Source organism: Chlorocebus sabaeus, chromosome 11 (genome assembly GCF_047675955.1).
Source record: "Chlorocebus sabaeus isolate Y175 chromosome 11, mChlSab1.0.hap1, whole genome shotgun sequence".
NCBI lineage: Eukaryota > Metazoa > Chordata > Mammalia > Primates > Cercopithecidae > Chlorocebus > Chlorocebus sabaeus.
This window is the reverse complement of record NC_132914.1, coordinates 15,544,222-15,559,894: the sequence shown is the minus strand read 5'-3', so window position 1 is coordinate 15,559,894 and position 15,673 is coordinate 15,544,222. Positions and strand designations below refer to the sequence as shown.

The 15,673-nt window shown below is 43.9% G+C and overlaps 2 protein-coding genes across 2 annotated transcripts; one reads left to right on the top strand and one right to left on the bottom strand.

The window, feature by feature from the left end:
• H2AJ (H2A.J histone) lies at positions 1–3,712 on the bottom strand. Its single transcript, XM_007967741.3, has 2 exons — positions 3,217–3,712; positions 1–2,742 (listed from the first exon to the last, which is right to left on the bottom strand). Exons 1-2 carry the CDS (start codon positions 3,581–3,583, stop codon positions 2,642–2,644), a joined length of 468 nt encoding a protein of 155 aa, XP_007965932.2. The 5' UTR covers positions 3,584–3,712; the 3' UTR covers positions 1–2,641.
• A 3,190-nt stretch (positions 3,713–6,902) lies between these two features.
• Positions 6,903–8,313, top strand: H4C16 (H4 histone 16). Its single transcript, XM_007967740.3, has one exon. It carries the CDS (start codon positions 6,965–6,967, stop codon positions 7,274–7,276), a length of 312 nt encoding a protein of 103 aa, XP_007965931.2. The 5' UTR covers positions 6,903–6,964; the 3' UTR covers positions 7,277–8,313.
• The last annotated feature ends 7,360 nt before the right edge of the window (positions 8,314–15,673 follow it).

The following is a 15,673-nucleotide window of genomic DNA, read 5'->3' as shown; positions in this document are numbered from 1 at the left end:
CAAGCTTTAATCATTTATTACTTTCTTTTTCGTTATACATTGAATTGTGGGTGTGCTTTAATTAATAAAACAGTCACTAAAATTGTTTTTATGGTTGCCATCACGAAAGTCATAGGATTGCTAGAATGCTGTATGTTTACCTGTTTCAACAGCTCCCATCAACTACCGCTACTCACTTTACATAGAAATAAGAACAGCTACTATTCATTGAGCCTATTTCTATACGGGAATCTTAGTGTCCTCACTCACATTAATTCATTGAATCCTCCCCAAACTCTCCGAGGTAAACTATTATGCCTATTTTAGAGATGAAACCGGTTTAAAGAGATTAAGTTTCCAAAAATCAGATAACTCATGAGTAGAGTGAATCTGAATTTAAGTCTCATTGCAGAGAGCTGAAGTTCTTACACAGCGTGGTATGCGACCTTTCAACCACTGGAAGGGGCATTGTGAAGTTTGCATGTAGTACGCCAGTCATCACCAATTATGGAGCCTGACTAAACCTTTTGATTCCAGGCAGGCACAACTAAACAGACCAGTCCTCAGGGACACAAAGACAAGACTGGCCCTGCAGGAAAAACAAAGATCAAACAAATCCTGGCCAAGCCACAGCCGCACTGAACGGCTTATCTCTGCAGGGAAGAGTATGTGTGTGTGTAACTAAAACTATGGATTATAACTCTATTAAAAACTGGAATTCAATTCCCACCAGATTTTGTCTTAGGTCTTTTTCCATATGGTCTTATGCTTAAAGAAATAGTGGCCTTTTAAATTAACAATCACACATCAGCAAGAACTACTGTTTGTCCATCGTGGATCATGGACTGAGCTGATTTTGTAGGAGTATGCATTTTAAACTGCCAATAAACGATTCAGCTTTAAGAAAAACTCTCAAAAACAAAAATGGTGAGGAGATTATTGAATTTTGAGGCAGGCAAAGTATGTGAGGGGATGCTAAGAATCCTTAGGGTAGTGGTGGGAGAGGCGGGTGGAGACAGGGCAGTTACCATGCCTTGTATCTTGTCTATGTTGCTCATCATGTAACAAGAGCTGGACAGACTCCAGTGAATCTTCCCAGGGAAAGGCAAAAGTGTTTTTTCTTTTGAATGTCTTGATGTCCCTTGTCCTTATTTCTTCATCATTTTGGTAACAATCCCTCAGATGCCTCATCTCTTTAAGAAATTAGACTCAAATGTCAAAACCATATATGCATTTTGTTCCACTGACCTCAAGTGGTAACTGCAAGTATTAATTCTAACAATTAGGCTTTTTTTTTAAAGTCCTATTAATGTTTACCTATAATTTAACCTATAAGGATAAACCCATACCCCCATAGAACATCGTACTTTTTTCCATTTGTTGTCTAATATGTGGCACACAGTAAATGAACAAGCTTAATCCTTAAAACAGGTGTTATGACTTTTACATATGACAAAACCACAGGGAGTGAATAGCAGGACATCTGGAACCTGCCCAATAATTTGCCTCCTAACAGAGGTGTGTACGTCCTGACCTTTGTACACCTCAAAAGTGGCAACATGGGAGAAGTAATTCCATCATTCATCCACACACAGCAGAGAGGTACAAGTACTAACAGAAGCTGATCTCTCATATTAACGTATGTATTTGTTCCTTGTCCCGTCTTCAGGAACTAATAAAAATAAAATGAGCTCCAGGAGAATGGAAATCTGGATGGCCTCATTCACAGCTCTACTCCTATCACTCTGTACAGAGCCTGGCATAGACAGCTGTTCAATAAATACTGGGGACAAAATAAAGTCCAAGTGGGAAAATGGGCCAGTTGCTACTAAGTATGAAGACATAATATATATATATATTATAATAATAATATATATTATAATATTTATAATATATGTATTTATATTTATTATATATTATTTTATATATATATTTTTGGGGGGAAGACTTCAATTCAGACTCACAGGAAAGAGGAGTCCAAAGATGTGAAATCTGTACTGGGATCTTTTTTGGGGGGTCTGTGGGCCAGGATGAAATTAGCTGAGAAGGATGAAATAAATGGGAGTGTCAACTAAGGGCAGATGATTACTAGTGTTAACTCTTAAATATGGATTCCTGGTCTGAAATGTGTTTCTCCCTGCACTTAAGTATTTGGCCCTATCTTTCCTCACATGTTTATTAAAGCAATATCGTGCCATTAGGCAATGCAACTCCCAAAGACATTACTGGAATGAGGTCATTGCTTCAGGCTAGTGGGAGAATATAAGAGATTTCAAACAGGTTATTTGTTGGGTTAAGAACCCCTAAAAGCAAGAGGTTTTTGCTTTGTTTTAAAGCAAAGTCAAACTGAGTCTCAAAGAGAATATAATATGAAGACAGGATCATTATGAAGCTAGAAACCTGAAAACATCACTTTAAAAGCTCAAGCATATGTAACTCACGACTAAAGGCGTTGCAATGTTATGCAATATGACTGTCCGGGGAACCAATTTCCAACCTCATGACTGAAATTGAACGTTTCCTTCATTTAAAAAAATATGAACATAAGGTGCTATATAAGGATATCTGATATCCAAAGCATGAAAGCACAGCAGCTACTAGGCTAAGAAGAATCTCTTAAATTAATATTGTGCCGTCAGAACCACCCTTCCAAGACGGAAAGTTACTCCACTTTTTGAAAAATATGGCCGGAGACACTTCCTGCCCCGAGCCCAGCTCGATCCGACGGTCTCTTCCCAGAACTTGGTCCTGAGTGCCCACAAACTGGCGGGAGAGCGAAGCCTCTGGGAAGGGGAAGTAAAAATAATTCCGGAGGAGGCCTCGCCGCACCGACTCTGCCTCCCCTTTGCCCTACTGAGAGCGAGGTGCACTCCCACCCTGCCCACCTCCAAGCCACCCTCCCTTAACGCTTCGAGGGTGACCTGCGGACTAAAGCAGTCCAGAGTGGCTCAAGCCCACCCACCAGTACCTGCTCCAGGGGTTTCCCAATCGCCCCCCTCCCCTGGGGCCATCCGGCAGGTCCCCGCGACTATATAGCTCTCTAGACCAAACGATTTTCACCAACTTTATTGGCTGCCGCCGGGCCCCTCGCCGCCCACCTCCCCGCTAGATGTCACCGGCCCTCCATGACATCCAGCACATTCAAAAGCATTGCGGGACGACCATGAAAAGGGCCCTTGCGGGGGGAGCCAGCTCCCTGAGGGCGGCGTCAGGGTCACTTGCTCTTCGCCTTCTGACTCTCCGTCTTCTTGGGCAGCAGCACGGCCTGGATGTTGGGCAGGACGCCTCCCTGAGCGATGGTCACTTTGCCCAGCAGCTTGTTTAACTCCTCGTCGTTGCGGATGGCAAGCTGCAGGTGGCGGGGAATTATCCTGGTCTTCTTGTTGTCACGCGCGGCGTTGCCAGCCAGCTCCAGGATCTCCGCCGTCAGGTACTCCAGCACCGCCGCCAGATACACCGGCGCCCCGGCGCCCACTCGCTCCGCGTAGTTCCCTTTGCGCAGCAGTCTGTGCACTCGGCCCACCGGGAACTGCAGGCCCGCGCGGGAGGAGCGGGATTTGGCCTTTGCTCGTACTTTGCCGCCCTGTTTTCCGCGACCGGACATGATCACCTCTCGCCTACAACTCCAGAGACGGAGACAAACCGCTCTCGGCGTCCGGTACCGGAATGCAACGTACCACCTCCGAACTCCCTCTACAAACTCTTTGCGGGCGCGGGGCAGCCCCTTCCCATTGGCTCTGGTGACCAATGACAGGCAGGCGCCGCTCCCAACTAGCGCTCTGGAAGAGAGACCGCCTCCTCCAGCTCTCTCCAATCAATAGAGCAAGCTCCGAATCCTCATTTATATAGCCGCTCACATAAATACCGAGGCCAGCCCGCTTCGCATTTGGGAACCCAGATGAATTTACCGGTTACGGGTTTTCCACGACCACGCTCGCTCCCAAGCAAATAAACTAGTAGGAAATAGGAAAACATGGTTGGAAACAAAGCAATCCAGAAGAAGAGCTACAGGGGTTATCCGTAGACGTTGCTATGCTAAGTGGATGTTCTCATATAATACACCATACTAGTCAGGTAGGTTTCTGTCTCGGCAGCCCGTGCTGCTTAAGCAAAACAACAGCCTCTCTGCGGAATTCTGCCTGCCCAGGACAGGGTCCGTGGGCTGTTTCTTATACAAGAGCCTTGCCTGCAGCTACCCAACAGTGTAGAGACCACCCTGGTCTCCCTGCTGGGTCCTGCGGCTCACAGCCAGCCAATCGTTCACTTCTAAATCTTTGAAGCTAGTGATGGCCAGATGTGAATGCTTCCTGCGCTGACGGGAGGAACAAGCTCGCCTAGCCAAAATATCTTTTGTCTTTGAGGCTATGGGCCTGCAAAGAGCCACTAGGTTTTATTGGAGAGGCCGAAGTCTTGGCCTTGGCTTGCTCCGGGCAAGCCAGGGCACCGCAGATCAGCGGATCGGGTCCTCTACGAGGACGTGGAGGTCCCCCGGGTCTCTTTGTAAATGAGCCCAGAGACTAAAGTCAGAATGGCAGTTTATTCTTACATACCTGAATTGTGGACCCACGCTTTTTGAAACAAAAAAAGTGTTTTGTTTAAAGTATTTTGTTTTATTTTAGTTAGAAATTACTTTCTACTAATTCATCGAGGTCAATTCATTTTTACCTGAACATTTTCAGTAACAGTTAACATCGATACGTGATGTAATGTTGAACACTTGCTTTTTAAAATAAACATTTTACGTGGATTCATTTAAAGTAAAACAAATTTACCTTCTCCCTATCCGAATAAAGATTTGACTTCATTGAAATAACATTTTCAAGTATTTATGTAAATGTCATTACTGTCTAGAACAATGATTAACCCATACTGGGGACTCAATAAATGTCTTCAGAGCTATTGTCATGCTTTATAAAGGCGGCCTTTCTGGAGCCAGACTGCCTCAGCCTACATCCTGGCTTCACCACTAAGCAGTGATCTTGGGTAAGTTATTTGACTCCTGTATCTGTATCAAAGTGTTTTGAAAATTAAATACGTTAGTAAGCATCCAACAACTCTTAGATATACCAAATAAATGGACGTACAAATCTCTGATACAGTTTTTAACGAGATGTTCCTGGAATGAGTTCTGTAAACTAGCTTAAATTTTCGCCTGTATCATGGATGGAATTTTCAGGAGTTTTTGAGACTATTACTATTTTGGACACGATTTTTTTCTTTTATTCTAATAAGCAAGAGATTTCTGATTTGAAAATATTCTAGCCTTGATTTCTTAGAAAGTGAGTATAAGTAAGTCAACCTATTTTACCATTTATATATTTTTATATATATATTTGAGACAGAGTCTTGCTCTGTCGCCCAGGCTGGAGTGCAGTGGCGAGATCTCGGCTCACTGCAAGCTCCGCCACCCGGGTTCACGCCATTCTCCTGCCTCAGCCTCTCTAGCAGCTGGGACTACAGGCGCCCGCCACCGCGCCCGGCTAATTTTTAAGTATTTTTAGTAGAGACGGGGTTTCACCATGTTAGCCAGGATGGTCTCGATCTCCTGACCTCGTGATCCGACCTCCCAAAGATCTGGGATTACAGGCGTGAGCCACCGCGCCCAGCCCCATTACAATAATTCTTATCCCTTCAAGATCTGATAGACTTTTCCTCTTCCCTCTGAGTAAAGTATTAAAATCATGGAGTGAAGTTCGACCATGCAGGACTTTTTCCAGCCATTCAAGAAAGTGTTCCAACTCTTTTATCTTTAACAAAAAGTAAAAGAAAAAGAAATACCTTTTGGGTTATGAAGATGGGCAAAGATTGAAACAAATGTTAACTATAAGCATTTAGAAATATAATAAAAATTTACCATAAAGCCTTCCTGCTGTAAAGGCTTATCTTCAAGACCAGGTACAAAGAGCCCCACTTACTAAAATACATTGCTCAGAATCTTAATTACGTACCTGGGGAAAGACTTATGAATCATCCTCTAAATAACAGCTGCTTTTTAACACAGTCAGACCTTTAGAGAAGACAGGGTCCTGACACCTTCGAAGACCGGTGACACCTCACAGAAACTTTCGTTTTTGTTCAGGGATTCTCTTGAGAAAGGAAGGGGTTCAGAACCTCCTGAGAGGATTTGCAGTAGAAATCATTAGTCCAAGTCATGATTGTGGCTTCCACTATTTTACAAGAACTTTGAATTTTTAAGTGGAAAATGTGAGATGAGAACCTGAGATTTGAATGACCTAAGACATTTACAATATTTCAACTAAATTACCATGGGAAGTTACTTGGTTGATAAGCACACAGGCTCTTGCAGGGCAGGAAAACCTGCAAATTGAGCAGAAGCCGCTTAAAGGGGAATGGCGGGGGTTGGGGGAGGTGGGGGTGGAGTGTAGGTGGGGGCCGGGAAGCTGGGCTTGTTTTTTTTCAATTGAAAGTATCTTAATTCTCTGCAGGGCCACAAAAGAGAAAAAAAAAGTCCTCTCCCCCTACTATGGCTTTAAAAGACCCACATGTGAAAATTTTTAAGTAATTGCTTTGCAATCTCAGATGTAAAGCTTTTCAGGTTTTTATTGAGTTTCACAGTAAGTCAGGAATTCCGTTTGGAAAAACATGATTAGAAGGAGGGAGGGAGGGAGAGACAGAACAAGGAACGTTCATAGGATCTGGCCTATTTTTATTTAAGGGCTGAAAAAAGGCAATATAAATTCTATTAGCTCATACTGTTTTAACTTTAAAATGTATCACCATGAACCTTTCTCCAAATATCAGAAAAAGTTTTCCCAAAAGAGCAAACAACAAAAAAATCAGGCTGGTTTCGCTGACTGCTTCCTGGATTTAACTATAGCATGTCTCTAGAGGTGGGGCCTAGAGCTCCGCCCACTTTTTCATGTTTTCAAACAGGTCCGCATTGAGAGAATATAAGCCCTGGTCTGCGCCAGGCAATCACAGTGGGCTGCCCGATTTTCTGCTAAGTGGGAGCTGTTACTTCAGAATGTCTGGGCGCGGTAAAGGCGGCAAGGGGCTGGGTAAGGGAGGCGCCAAGCGCCACCGGAAGGTGTTGCGGGACAATATCCAAGGCATTACAAAGCCCGCGATTCGCCGTCTCGCCCGACGTGGGGGCGTCAAGCGCATCTCTGGTCTCATTTACGAGGAGACCCGGGGAGTCCTCAAAGTCTTCCTGGAGAACGTGATCCGCGACGCGGTGACTTACACGGAGCACGCCAAGCGCAAGACCGTCACGGCCATGGATGTGGTGTACGCGCTGAAACGCCAGGGTCGCACCCTCTATGGTTTCGGCGGCTGAGCTGTCCCCACAGTTTCTCTCCAGACTCCAAAAGGCCCTTTTCAGGGCCCCCAAACTGTCACAGAAAGAGCTGTTAACACTTCCTAGATACGGGGTGAATATCAACCCTTTGATGCCGCCTTCCGGATACCGGGAGTGGGAAATTCGCGACCCGATCATCTGCCCGGGATTAGGTTTGGCTGGATCGGGGACGACTAGACCTCATGGAGGGGACTCCGCCTGTGATTAGGAAGGGTCCTGGGAGGTGCCGTGCAACGCAGTAGTGACCTCCCACTTCTGTGCACCTAAAATCCAGGCTGCGGATTTTGTTTAGAAGAGTGTTTCTACAAAGCCCCAGTGTTAGAACTGGTTATGGGCTTTTAAGCGGCCGAGTCGTTGGCCCTTAAGCACGTTACGGGATGGCTTCCATGTAAATCAGGGCTTAGGTGACTTCCCGCCGACCTTTAGGGGTGAGCGTCACGCGTCAGAGGGCGGTTCGTGCGTGTGCAGGGCCTGCTAGATCGCAGGAAATGGGAGGACGCCTCTACCTGCAATCCCGAAAACGCTGAATGCAGCCCTAGTGTGGCGCGTTGTAGTCTTAACTGGGTAGTATTTTAATTCATTGCTGACGTCCTGAGTGAGAGGTGACCAAGCTCAGATGCTGAGTAAGGCGGCTGGGCGAAACTCGCGGCACCCTGCCCTTCCGGTAGCCAGCTGCGTAAAGTTGCCTACGCCGAGCGGGTGGCGTCCTGCTCGGCCACCTGGCGGCGGGCGTGGAGTTGGCAGGCAGGCATTGGGGTCACGCCGGCATGGAAAGCCAGATCTCCACCTGCGGGTCGCCAAGTTGCCGGGAGTCCTCCGCTCCGGGCAGTGTCATTCCCATCACAAATGACCCGGTCGCAGCCGAAAGATAAGCCCTGGCTTCCGAGTAAAGGCCCTGTTCAGAGCAGCCTGGGGGTCTAGAAAGGAAACGGGCGGCGGGTTAGGTTCTAGTCAGTTCAGTGAGAAAGTAAGAGAGACAGCTGTGGGATTAGCAAGCCGCGTGGTCCTACCCAGTACTCCCGGGGTGTAGTGAGGGTCCTGGAGAAAGGTGGGGCGCAGGGGCGACCAGTTAAGCACACTTTCCAGTAGGCAAGGGTAGAGGCTGAAGACCTGGTGATCAGCCTGCGTGCAGGCTGTAGGGGTCGTGCGACGGCCCCGGTAAAGCTCCGCCTAACAGCCTCGCTCTACTCCTAGCTCTGTCCTTCCTAACTTCTCATTAGGTTTAGCACCCCAGGATGCGGTGTGATTCATGCCGCGTTAACCAATCTGCCCCTTCTCTAGCTTTTCGTTTTTCCTTTCTTTTCAAGACCGAGTCTCGCTCTGCCACCCAGGCTGGAGTGCAGTGGCATGATCTCGGCTCACTGCAGCCTCCGCCTCGTGGGTTCAAGCGATTCACCTGCCTCACCCTCCCTAGTAGCTGGGATTACAGGCCTGCGCCACCACGCCCGGCTAGTTTTTGTATTTTTTTTAGTAGAGACGGGGTTTCACCATGTTGGCCAGGCTGGTCGCGAACTCCTGGCCTCAAGTGAGCCACCCACCTCCGCCTCCCAAAGTGCTGGGATTACAGGCGTGAGCCACCACGCTTGGTCACACTCTAGCTTTTCTAAACATGGAGAAGTCATTTAGCTTCCTTGGTGTGGTGGGCTGAAGTCACTCTAAGGGAGTTTCCCAGTCCCAGGGATTAAAGAACTGGAGCCAAGATTCGAACCCAGCTGGCAAAGGATTCCGCACCGCTAGATCTTGACATTTCCACCTCTTCTGCCGGGAAGGCTCCCGGTTCCTTTCTGCTGACATGTCACTTTCTCCTACTCCATAACAAGTGAGTACACAACACTGGTGTTAGTTTAGTTTCTAGGACAGTGAGACACTCGCAGAAGCTCAGTGTTCTTTAATGCAAGTGAAAACTTGAGTTACTTAAAAGAAATAGAATCTGGCATACTTCCTTACCCTTAATATTGGTTGCATGACCAAATGTGTGATTTTGGGTTTCACATAAATTAAAGATGAAGGTTAGGGCCCCGATGGAGGATAGAAATACTGTAGATATTTGTATGACAATTAAAACGCTTCCTTAAGTATTTAATTTATATGGAACTGTTTAAATATTTTATGGTTTTGGGTTTTGGTTTTTTGGGTTTTTTAAAAAATTTTTGTAGTGGTCTCAATTCTTTGATTAAATAGAACTTATATTTTCCCTTGTAGCATAGTTATTTTTGTGTGTGTGTGTTTTGTTCTTTATAAAATATAATTATCCAAACCCAAGAAATATTTACTTTTGTCTGTGACTATGAGTTCTATGGTATAGTAAGTACCCAGTCCTGACAATAACCATATCTTCCAAACCAAAACTGGGTCACACGGTTCAATAACTGGAACAGAATATCTCAAACTGAAAATGACCAAGATTTTCTGAAGTTTACTATTAGTAATAAAATTGCTTACTAAAAATGTTAAAGAACTTGATTTAAAACTTCTCTGTAATGGCTCACTTAAAATGTGAATGAGGGGGTCAGGGTGGGAGTGGCTATAATCCCAGCACTTTGGGAAGGCTGAGGCAGTAGGATTGCTGGAGGCCGGGAGTTTGAGACAAGCATGGCCAACATAGTGAGACCCCATCTCTACATAAAATAATAATAATAAAATGTTTAAAGTGAATGGAATGCATTGAAATTTGATCCTGTAGCAAAGTCATCCCTTTTGAATTTTGAACATTTATTTCATGCCTCTTTTCCAAGCATATTTTGAATATTCAGAGATAAAATGAGTAAGTTACTGCCATCAAGAAGCTCCTATTTTTCTAGGAGAGAAAGGGGAAAGACATGTAATTGTACACATGTGCTTTGCTCTAATAGAGTGGTATAAATCAAATGCTATTGGTATACAGAAGGACAAATTTTGTCAGCCAAGTGTATGGGTATCTTCAAAGAGCACAGGTGCCATCTGTTCTGAGCTAATGACCCACTGAAGAAGGCCACACCAAATTTGGGGAACAAACAGCATAAACAAATGCCAGAGTATTTTCCAGGCAGGGTGTATTTAGAGAATCGAATGTTGAATATTTAATTTGTCCTTTGCCCAAGAATAATGCAATGAACTAGGCAACTAGTTGAATAAAAATTGAAACCAAGTTCAAACAAGCCCATTGAAAAATGGGCAAAAGACTCGAAAAACATGGCCAATAAGCATAAGAAGAGATGTTCAGCTTGATTAGTCATCAAGAAACTACAAATCAAGACCAAGAAACTACAAATCCAAGACCACACTGAGGCTGGGCATGGTGGCTCATGCCTGTAACCCCAGCACTTTGGGAGGCCGAAGTGGGCAAATAACTTGGGATAGGAGTTCGAGACCTGCCTGGGCAACATGGTGAAACCCTGTCTCTACTAAAAATACAAAAAGTCAGCTGGGCATGGTGGTGCACACCTGTAATCCCTGTTACTCGGGGGCTGAGGCATTAGAATCACTTGAACACTGGAGAGAGGTTGCAGTGAGCAGAAATCAGCCACTGCACTCAAGACTCTCTCAAAAAAAGACCACAATGAAATACAACTTTGGACTCAGTAGATTGACAACAATTAACAAATGTTACACAGAATCTCTTATATTGCTAGTAGGAGTATAAATTGTTTCAACTATTTTTGAAACTAAGGGTTTGCATTATCTTGTGAAGTTTAAGATAGATTCACATTATATGCTCAAGCAGCAATTCCACTTTGGATATTTACCTAAGGAAATGATAGCATGAATGCCCCAGGAGACATCATTAAAGTTCTTAGTAGAACTGCTCACTATAGCAACAACAAAGAAACCAAATGCCCATTGACAAGAGTGGATGAATAAATTATGGTGAAATATTTTGCAGTCAAAATTAACAGATAAATCCAATATGACTTAACAGTGGTTTACAGCGAATGTTTTGTTTCTCTGCTGACACATATTAAGACTTGCATCTTCGTATGTTTGGCAGTTTTATTCTGAACTTATATGTGATTGAAGGTCATCTGTGGGAGTCTGAGAAACTAAATTGAGCATGCTGCCTCCAGAGATAATTAGCATTTGCTTGTCTTTTGGGTCACATACTGCTATGGACTGGGGCCACTTTAGCCCTGTTTGAGTATCCTAGGCTATTAGAAGAGTCAAGTTTTATTTCTTACAGCTTATTCCCAAGGCTTATTCTCCAGAGTAACCCTAGATTTATATATATATTTAAGATTCAAGGGATACACATGCAGGTTTGTTACATGAGTATTTGCATAATGCAGAGGTTCAGGCTTCTGATGACCCCATTACCCAAGTAGCAAACATAGTACCCAATAGGTAATTTTTTAGTTTTTCAACCCTTGCCACACTCCGTCCCTTCGCATGAATCCCCAGTGTTAGAAATGCTAGTTCCCCAGTGCCATAGAGAAATAGTACTTGAACATAAATTTAATTTCTTCAGCAAGGCCATTTTCACTTTCTGCAGAAAGAGTACACTCGCTAGCAGTTTTGTCATGAGAGTGCACAGAACAAAGGAGACAGGGTCATTTATAACCTGATGCATCCACCCTACTGCTGTGTCTGGTTTCCATCGGCTGGAACAGGACCTCACGTTCTGTATTTGTCCCGATTGGCTAGCAACTTAGAACTTTTTAAAAGAGGCAAAGGTAGAGTAGAGCAAAGGAAGGAGGAAGTAACTTGTGGAATGCTGAGAAAGGTAAAAACACCTTCAAATAAGGAAGAGGAACAGGCTATGACCTAATGCTTGCTTGGACCAGTATAAGCATGCCAGGGCAAATCTTTAGGCTAAATTGTGGGAGCTAAGAACATAAAGTACGTTGATTCCTTTATTACAGCTAGCAGATATTTAAGAATGTTAGCACAGGTCTTTGAATAAATTTTGCTTCTAAGGGAAGTTACTATTTATTCCTAATTAGATGGGGAAGAAAGTCTTTGAAGAGGAACCTCTACTTTTTACGTCAGTGTCTATTGTTTCCATCTTTGTGTCCATGGGTACACAATGTTGAGTTCCGACTTATAAGGACATGCAGTATTTGTTTTTCTGTTTCTGCATTAATTTGATTAGGCTAATGGCCTCCAGCTGCATCCATGTTGCTGCAAAGGATGTGATTTCATTCTTTTTAATGGCTGTGTAGTATTCCATGGTATATATGTACCACATTTTCTTTATCCAGTCCACCACTGATGGGCACCTTGGTTGATTCTATGCCTTTGCTATCATGATTGGTGTTGTAGTAAACATACAAGTGCAGGTGTCTTTTTGGTAGAACGATTTGTTTTCCTCTGAGTATATACCCAGTATGGATTCATGCACCTCAAGAAAACTTGGTTGGTGTGCAGTTCAGTGTATTATGAGTAAGACTGGACCTGGTGTTAGAAAATCTGCATTTGAGGCTTTGTTCTGACAGTGTCTAGTGTAAACATGGGCAGATCACTTAAACCTCTCTTTAGTCTTCTCCTCTGTAGGGTGATAATATGATCTAATTAGCAGGATTGTTGTTTTATTCAGTGAGACAGCATATGTAAAGAACTTAGTAAAATAAAAAGCAACGTGTTTATAATGGTCTGTTATCTTCTTCATGCTTTATTTATTATTAGTGAAAAGATTAAATTCAAATCTCTTTTATGTGTCATTACTTTTATGCAACTCATACAGATACAGCTTTTCCACTTCCTTGTATTAAGATTTACTAGTGAAACTGACATTTTTTCCTTTGGTATAATCAGATTGATTATTAAGTTTATCTTTCATGTCTATCATTATTCTAAGTTAGCTGAACATTGACTACTATATTGTATTTTTCAAGGTCTGTGAATAGTTAGAGCCACATTACAAAGTCAGTACAAGATGTAACTTACTCATGCAACCAAAGGTCAAACCAGGACTATTAAGGGTATTGCTGGAGTTACAGTGACTTGATACAATTGTGGCAAATAGAAAACCAAGAGTTTGCAATCTGGTTTGGAGGTCCTTGGTAAAATTTCCAAGTGTGACAAATGTGTCCTTGACATTTCTCTCTTTCTGTACCTATTCTCTTCCATCCTTCAAGCATCCAACACTCACACTTTGTATTGGTCTGTTCTCATGCTGTTAATAAAGATATATCCAAGATTGGGTAATTTATAAAGAAAAGATGTTTAATAGACTCACAGTTCCACATGGCTGGGGAGACCTCACAATCATGGTGGAAGGTGAAGAAAGAGCAAAGTCGCATCTTACATGGCAGCAGGCAAAGAGAGCTTGTGCAGGGGAACTCCCATTTATAAAACCATCAAATATCATGAGACTTATTCACTACCATGACAACAGTATGGGAGGAAACCGCCCCCATGATTAAATAATCTCCCCCTGGCCTCAACCTTAACATGTGGAAATTATTACAATTCAAGGTGAGATTTGGGTGGGGACACAGCCAAACCATATTATTCCTCCCCAGCCCCTCCCAAATCTCATGTCCTCACATTTCAAAGGCAATCATGCCTTCCCAACAGTCCCCCAAAGTCTTAACTGATGTCACCATTAACTGAAAAGTCCACAGTCCAAAGTCTCATCTGAGACAAGGCAATTTCCTTCCACCTATAAGCCTGTAAAATCAAAAGCAAGTTAGTTATTTCCTAGATACAATGAGGGTACAGGCATTGGGTAAATATACCCATTCCAATGGGAGAAATTGTCCAAAATAAAAGGGCTACAGGCCCCATGCAAGTCTAAAACCCAGTGGGTGGTCAAATCTTAAAACTCCAAAATGATCTCCTTTGACTCCATGTCTCACATCCAGGTCATGTCAATGTAAAGGTGGTTTCCCATGGTCTTGGGCAGCTCTGCCCCTGTGGCTTTGCAGAGTACAGACCCCTTCATGGCTGCTTTCCCATCTAGCATTTTTGAGCGTCTGCAGCTTTTCCAGGTGCATGGTGCAAGCTGTTGGTGGATCTACCATTCTGGGGTCTGGAGGATGGTAGCCCTCTTCTCACAGGTCCACTAGGCAGTGCTCCAGTGGGGACTCTGTGGGGGCTCCCACCCCACATTTCCCTTCTAGCAGAGGTTCTCCATGAGGGCTCCGCTGCTGCAGCATGCCTCTCCCTGGATATTCAGGCATTCCCATACATCCTGTGAAAACTAGGCAGAGGTTCCCAAACCTCAATTCTTCTGTGCACCTGTAGGCCCAACACATGTAAGCCTCCAAGACTTGGGACTTGCACCCTCTGAAGCAATGACCTGAGCTGTATGTTGGCCCCTTTTAGCCATGGCTGGGATGCAGGGCACTAAGTCCTGAGAAAGGACAAAGCAGCAAGGCTCAGGGTCCAGCCCACAAAACCACTTTTTCCTCCTAGGCCTCCAGGCCTGTGATGGGAGAGGCTGCCTGAAGGCCTCTGACATGCCCTGGAAACATTTTCCCCATTGTCTTGGTGGTTAACATGTGGCTCCTCATTGCTTATGAAAATTTCTGCAGCTGGCTTGAATTTCTTCTTAGAAAATAGGTTTTTCTTTTCCATTACATTGTCAGGCTGCAAATTTTCTACTTTTATGCTCTGCTTCCTTTTGAAACATAAGTTCCTGTTACAAACCATATCTTTGTGAACACATAAAACTGAATGCTTTTAACAGGATTCAAATAATCTCTTGAATGCTTTGCTGCTTAGAAATTTCTTCACTAGAAACCCTAAATCATCTCTCTCAAGTTCAGAGTTTCAGAGATCTCTAGGGCAGGGGCAAAATGCCACCCGTATCTTTGCTAAAGAATAACAAGAGTGACCTTTGCTCCAGTTCCCAAGTTCTTCATGTCCATCTGAGACCACCTCAGCCTGGACTTATTGTCAATATCACTATCAGCATTTTGACCAAAGCTATTCTTCTGAGCCCTCCAAACTGTTCCAGCCTCTGCCTACTACCTAATTCCAAAGTTGCTTCCACATTTTTGGGTATCTTTATGCAGCACCCCACTCCCAGTACTAATTTACTGTATTAGTCTGTTCTCACACTGCTAATAAAGACATGTTCAACACTGGGTAATTTGCAAAGGAAAGAGGTTTAATTGACTCACTGTTCCACTTGACTGGGGAGGGCTTACAATTATGGCAGAAGGTGAAGGAGGAGCAAAGTCACGCCTTACATGGCAGCAGGCAAACAGAGTTTGTGCAGGGAAACTCCTTTTTTTACAACCATTAGATCTCATGAGACTTATTCACTACTATGAGAACAGTATGGGGGAACCACCCCCATGATTCAATTATCTCCACCAAGCCCTGCCCTTGATACATGGGGATTATCACAAATCAAGGTGAGATTTGGGTAGGGACACAGACAAACCATATCACACTTCCTTCTGACAACTCAAAGCCTCTCATTACACACTTTATTTTAAATGTAGATTCAAT